The sequence below is a fragment of the Oncorhynchus gorbuscha genome, linkage group LG04 (assembly GCF_021184085.1).
Source record: "Oncorhynchus gorbuscha isolate QuinsamMale2020 ecotype Even-year linkage group LG04, OgorEven_v1.0, whole genome shotgun sequence".
NCBI lineage: Eukaryota > Metazoa > Chordata > Actinopteri > Salmoniformes > Salmonidae > Oncorhynchus > Oncorhynchus gorbuscha.
Window position 1 is genome coordinate 49,949,773 of NC_060176.1, and position 6,000 is coordinate 49,955,772.

The window sequence follows — 6,000 nt, forward strand, 5'->3', positions numbered from 1 at the left end:
AAAAAGTGTTAAGCAAATCAAAATATATGTTATATTCTTCAAAGAAGCCACCCTTTGCCACGATGACAGCTTTTGCACACTCTTGACATTCTCTCAACCAGCTTCACCTTGAATGCTTTTCCAACAGTCAGCACACAAAAAAATATGATTTCATCCTTTTTTTTTTAAGACTGTAATGTGGAAAAAGTCAAGGGGTCTTAATCATTTCCGAATGCACTGTACCTACTTGTTTCAAGCAGATCCTGTGCCCAAGAACACAAAGGTAACCTATCTAAATGACTACCATCCTGTAGCACTCACATCTTTAAGCATGAAATGCTTTCAAAGGCTGGTCATGGTTCACATCAACACCATCTTTCCAGACACCTTGGACCCACTCCAATTTGCATACCACCCCAACAGATCCACAGATGACACCATCTTTATTGCATTCCACACTACCCTTTTCCACCTGGACAAAAGGAACACCTATGTGAGAATGCTATTTATTGACTACAGCTCAGCGTTCAACACCACAGTGCCCTCCAAGCTCATCACTAAGCTAAGGACCCTGGGACTGAACACCTCCCTCTGCAACTGGATCCTGGACATCCTGACAGTCGCCCCCGGGTGGTGGAAGTAGGAAATAACACATCCGCCAAGCTGACCCTCAACACACGGGTCCTTCGGGGGTGCATGATAGTCCCCTACTGAACTCCCTGTTCAGCCACGCAAGACTCCAACACCATCATTAAGTTAGACGACAATGATACCGCCTATAGGGAGGAGTTCAGAGACCTAGCAGTGTGGTGTCAGGACAACAACCTCTCCCTCAATGTGAGCAAGACAAAGGAGCTGATCATGGACTACATGAAACGGAGGGCCAAGCATGCCCCCATCCCCATCGACGGGGCTATAGTGGAGCAGATCGAGAGCTTCAAGTTCCTCGGTGTCCACATCATTAAGGAGCTGTCATGGTCCAACCACACCAACACAGTCATGAAGAGGGCACGACAACACCTGAAAAAGATTTGGCATGGGTCCTCAGATCCTCAATAGGTTCTACAGCTGCGCCATCGAGAGCACTGGTTGCAACTGCTCGGTCTCCAACCGCAAGGCACTTCAGAGGGTAGTGTGCAGGTCCAGTGCATCACTGGGGCCAAGCATCCTACCATCCAGGACCTCTATACCAGGCAGTGTCAGAGGAAGACCAAAAAATGTTAAGACTCCAGCCACCCTTGTCATACTGTTCTCTCTGCGACCGCACGGCAAGCAGTACCGGAGCGCCAGGTCGAGGTCCAAGAGGCTTCTATAAACAGTTTCTACCCCCAAGCCGTAAGACTCCTGAACACCTAATCAAATGGCTACCCAGACTATTTGCACCTCCCCCCTCTCTCTTTTACACCACTTCTACTCTCTGGTGTTATCATCTATAGCATAGTCACTATAATAACTCTACCTACATTTAAATATTACCTCAACTTAATGGTGCCCCCGCACATTGACTCTATACCGGCACCCCCCTGTATATAGTCTCGTATTGTTATTTTACTGCTGCTCTTTAATTACTTGTTACTTTATTTCTTATTCTTATCCAGTTTTTTTTTAAACTGCATTGTTGGTTTGGGGCTCGTAAGTAAGCATTTCCCTGTAAGGTCTACACACCTGCTCTATGCGGTCCATGTGACTAATACATTTTATTTTATTTGCTCTGTGCCCCCTGCTGGTCATTTGATGTCATGATAGCTCATATATCTGCTGCTCCAGTAGACGGATGCTTGTATTGGTGACTCCACTCTAATAAAGTTCTCTTCATCACTCCCTCTCCCTGTCTGATTAAAAGTTCCGCTCTTTATCAATCTGCTCTTTACAGTTTGAACTGGTGACCTCACAACTCCCATATTGAAAAAAAAGTAATCATCACTCTCTGTTTAAGGGCATTAGAAAGGGCTATAGAAGTTCTGCAGTTTTATTGTGGTGTTCTTCACTGTAACTCAACAGGACATACTGTAATTCTCTGTGTGTTTTGAGGGTCATGTTTGACCCTTAGTGTTTCTGCCTTCCTCAGATCATCATGGCCATCCTGGTGTCATGGCTGATTTGTTTTATCTTTACCGTAACCAATGTTTTCCCACCGGAGAAAGACAAGTACGGTTACTACGCCCGCACCGACGCACGCCAGGGGATACTGGCAGCTGCACCCTGGTTCAAGATCCCCTACCCTTGTGAGTTACCACTCCTTATGGTGTTCAACCCACCCCTAGAGCGTCCAATAGCTTCGTAGGTTCCTCAAATCTAGAATGTTTTGGAGTTGTTTGTTCCACATCAGTGAGTCGATGTTGGGTTTGTGTTTTTTTTTTTTTACCCATAGTTCAGTGGGGTGTTCCTACGGTGACAGCGGCGGGGGTGATTGGTATGTTCAGTGCCGTGGTCGCCAGCATCATTGAGTCAATTGGAGACTACTACGCCTGTGCCCGCCTCTCCTGTGCCCCCCAACCCCCCATTCACGCCATCAACAGGTACTTGACCTTGCTTGCATAGCTCCTTGCCTAATGCACCTCATAGAATATGCTTACCTCACACAGACACAATGGTTTGAATCATGAATTGACATCCGTCTCTCACTCACTCTCTCCCTCTTTCTTTCTGTTTTTCTCTCTTTGTAGGGGTATATTTACAGAAGGTCTCTCCTGCGTGTTGGATGGGCTGATGGGGACAGGAAACGGCTCTACTTCCTCCAGTCCTAATATAGGTGTGCTAGGCATCACTAAGGTAACCATCACACCCTTAAATACACAGAGTCCTACTACAAGTTTTATTCAAATATTAAATATTTGTTTTAATTGGCTAGTAGTCTGCTTGGATTTAATTTGCTCTGTAGAGTGGGACTATTTTATTCTTCCTGCTTCTTCGCTTTCTTACTCCCTGCTGCTCTCTGATTGGTCCTCCAGGTGGGCAGCCGGCGTGTGATCCAATACGGTGCTGCTATGATGCTACTGCTAGGGCTGGTGGGTAAATTCAGTGCGTTGTTCGCCTCCCTGCCTGACCCTGTCCTGGGGGCGCTGTTCTGTACCCTGTTTGGGATGATTACAGCTGTGGGACTGTCCAACCTGCAGTTTGTAGACCTCAACTCCTCCAGGAACCTTTTTGTTCTGGGCTTCTCCATTTTCTTTGGCCTGGTGCTGCCCAGCTACCTCAAACAGAACCCTCTGGTCACTGGTGAGTAGAGGACAAGTGGACTACAGATTTAGCTCATTGGCCTACTCCTTCAGTGTTCACACATCTAAAAGGACTGGGTAGGTCTCTGAACCCTCTCTCTCGTTCTCTCTCTATCCCTCTTTTCTGTCTCTCAGGTATAGTGTCGCTTGACCAGGTGTTGAACGTCCTCCTGACCACAGCCATGTTCGTAGGGGGGTCAGTGGCATTTGTGCTGGACAACACTATCCCTGGTGAGTGGACTGTACTATCCCACTATCACTGTTAGTTTAGTCTATCACACTACTACTATTAATCTACTACTGTACTCAACCATTTTGAGTGCATTTTGAGATAGGACAAGCATATCACAAACTGTTGCCTTCTCCAATCGCTCACCCCCTCATCCTCTGTCTTCCTCTTCTCTCTCTCTCTTTCCTCTCTCCTTTCCTCCTGTCAGGTACGCCGGAGGAGCGAGGGATCAGGAAGTTGAAGCGTGGGTCGGGACCCAGTACTGCGGAGCTGGAGGGGATGAGAACCTACGACCTCCCGTTCGGCATGGACTTCCTGCGCCGCCACACCGTCTTCCAGTACTTCCCCATCAGCCCCACCTTCAGTGGCTACCAGTGGGGCGCGATCCGCAAGGCCTGCAGACTTAGGGGGGAGACGGGGTGGGGCAGGGAAGGCAGCAGAGATGGAGGGAATCACAGATCCAGGGGAGAGCGGGGTATAGCAGACTGGTAGAACCGGGCTGGAGGGAAGAGAGATGGAGTTTGGTACCATGGAAGGAAGGGAGGGGTGGAGATTTTTGGGTAGCGTCAGTGCAGTGTGACATGCTCAACCCTGTCTTGTATGTATGTGTGTCTGTATAACACTGTCTATGGCCTATTCATGCTGTTAGCATGTTATACCAGTGTTGTTACCAGTGTCATGAGCGTGTAATGACAGATGTCCTTATAGGGAACGTTTCAGATGGAGTTGCAACATGCTCTTGTCTCTGCCTAGTATGTGAGTGAAAGAGCATAGGAATGCCTTAGACAGCCCATTATTGAGGTCCCTCTCTTCCCATTGCACTATTTCTTCTAGATCTTCAGTTAACACTTATTTTCTCAGTTAACGTGTCTACATCAGTCAATCTGTCTACATACATTCCAAGGGGAATGGTAAGAAAAGGTTTGTTCTCTGCTGTTTAACCAAAATTCTCTGATGTATTACACTCCCAGTGGCCTCTGTGTGTGTGTGTGTGTGCGTGCGTGTGTGTATGCCCACCCATGACATTGTGATGGGGTTGAGTGTGTCACTTGCGCTGGCACATTTCTTGTTTCCGGACAGATGGACAGAGACAGACAGATGGATGGATGGACAGTATCTCGTTTACGGAAAAAGTTTAAAGCTGAATGATTGACACCTTACAGACCCATTGAGAATCAGACGCAGCTGGTCAGTCAACCCTGTTTAGCAAACCTACACTTCCCACGGTGGTTATGGGAAATATAGTCTCCTGTTGAAAGGGGATTGGATGGAATTGAGGCTTTATGAAAATTCACATTAGACTAATAATTGGCCTGCATACTAAATTTACACACACACACAGGCAAGCACACTACCAAACACAAGCAAGGCAAAGTCATGTAGATACTGTTGATGAAAGTGGCTTGTCAAGTGGTAGACCTTAGCCATGCAAAGTGATTGTGGTGTTCGTTTTACATTATTAGAGTTAATGCAAATCTTGTTTACTGGAACCTGCCTCTCTATTTGGCTTATATTACCCGTTTAAGTCAAACACACAATTAGGGCTGTTATGGTGACCGCATTATCACAACACCGGCAGTCACAAGTCATGACCGCAGTCAAATTCCACGTGACCGCTGAGTCATGGAAACTAGGCTTCTCCAAAACTGCGCTTTGATGGTCATTAATAGCCCACCAAATTTGCTAAAAGTCACTAATAGCCTTGTACTCAGCGATGTATTGTCCCTCTAATCACTCTGACATCAATGCAAATGCAATCAAAAATGAAATTATTAATGAGAGCCCTGGAATTCAGAGTTGGAACGGAATAGGATCACCTTTGTGCAGCTAGATAGAGCCAGCTCCTCATAGCTCAACCTGAACTCAAGGGTAGACGTAACATAGTGAATGTCAATACGGGACACTCCATTTAGTATGACATGTTACATTTCATATGGCATGCATTCATTTGCTGTGATAACCATACCAAACGTTACATATACTAATTACTGTCCCAGATATACGTTTACTATACAACATGACCAAAAGTATGTGGAAACCTGCTCGTCGAACATCTCATTCCAAAATCATGGCCATTATTATGGAGTTTGTCCCCCCCTTTGCTGCTATAACAGCCTCCACTCTTCTGGGAAGGCTTTCCACTAGATGTTGGAACATTGCTGCGGGGACTTGCTTCCATTCAACAACAAGAGCATTAGTGAGGTCGAGCACTGATGTTGGGCGATTAGGCCTGGCTCGCAGTCGGCGTTCCAATTCATCCCAAAGGTTTTCGATGGGGTTGAAGTCAGGGCTCTGTGCAGGCCAGTTAAGTTCTTCCACACTGATCTAGACATTTCTCCAGAGAACGAACAGTTATTGTGCTGACGTTGCTTCCAGAGCCAGTTTGGATCTCGGTAGTGAGTGTTGCAACTGAGGACAGACATTTTTTACGCGCTTCAGCACTCGGTGGTCCCGTTCTGTGAGCTTCTGTGGCCTACCACTTCAGGGCTGAGCCGTTGTTGCTCCTAGACGTTTCCACTTCAGAATAACAGCACTTACAGTTGACCGTGTCAGCTCTAATAGGGCAGAAATTTA

The 6,000-nt window shown here is 46.7% G+C and overlaps 1 protein-coding gene across 2 annotated transcripts in view; it reads left to right on the plus strand.

Moving 5' to 3' along the window:
* LOC124034197 (solute carrier family 23 member 2-like) overlaps positions 1 to 5,555 on the plus strand; it is a 65,774-nt gene extending 60,219 nt beyond the window's left edge. For both annotated transcript variants that reach the window (XM_046347066.1, XM_046347067.1), the window contains 6 exons: positions 2,048 to 2,204; positions 2,351 to 2,498; positions 2,646 to 2,751; positions 2,931 to 3,198; positions 3,333 to 3,428; positions 3,635 to 5,555. In XM_046347066.1, the coding sequence (XP_046203022.1) occupies positions 2,048 to 2,204; positions 2,351 to 2,498; positions 2,646 to 2,751; positions 2,931 to 3,198; positions 3,333 to 3,428; positions 3,635 to 3,918 (1,059 nt within the window). In that variant the 3' untranslated portion in view covers positions 3,919 to 5,555. The remainder of the gene's footprint in view (positions 1 to 2,047; positions 2,205 to 2,350; positions 2,499 to 2,645; positions 2,752 to 2,930; positions 3,199 to 3,332; positions 3,429 to 3,634) is intronic.
* Positions 5,556 to 6,000: the final 445 nt, after the last annotated feature.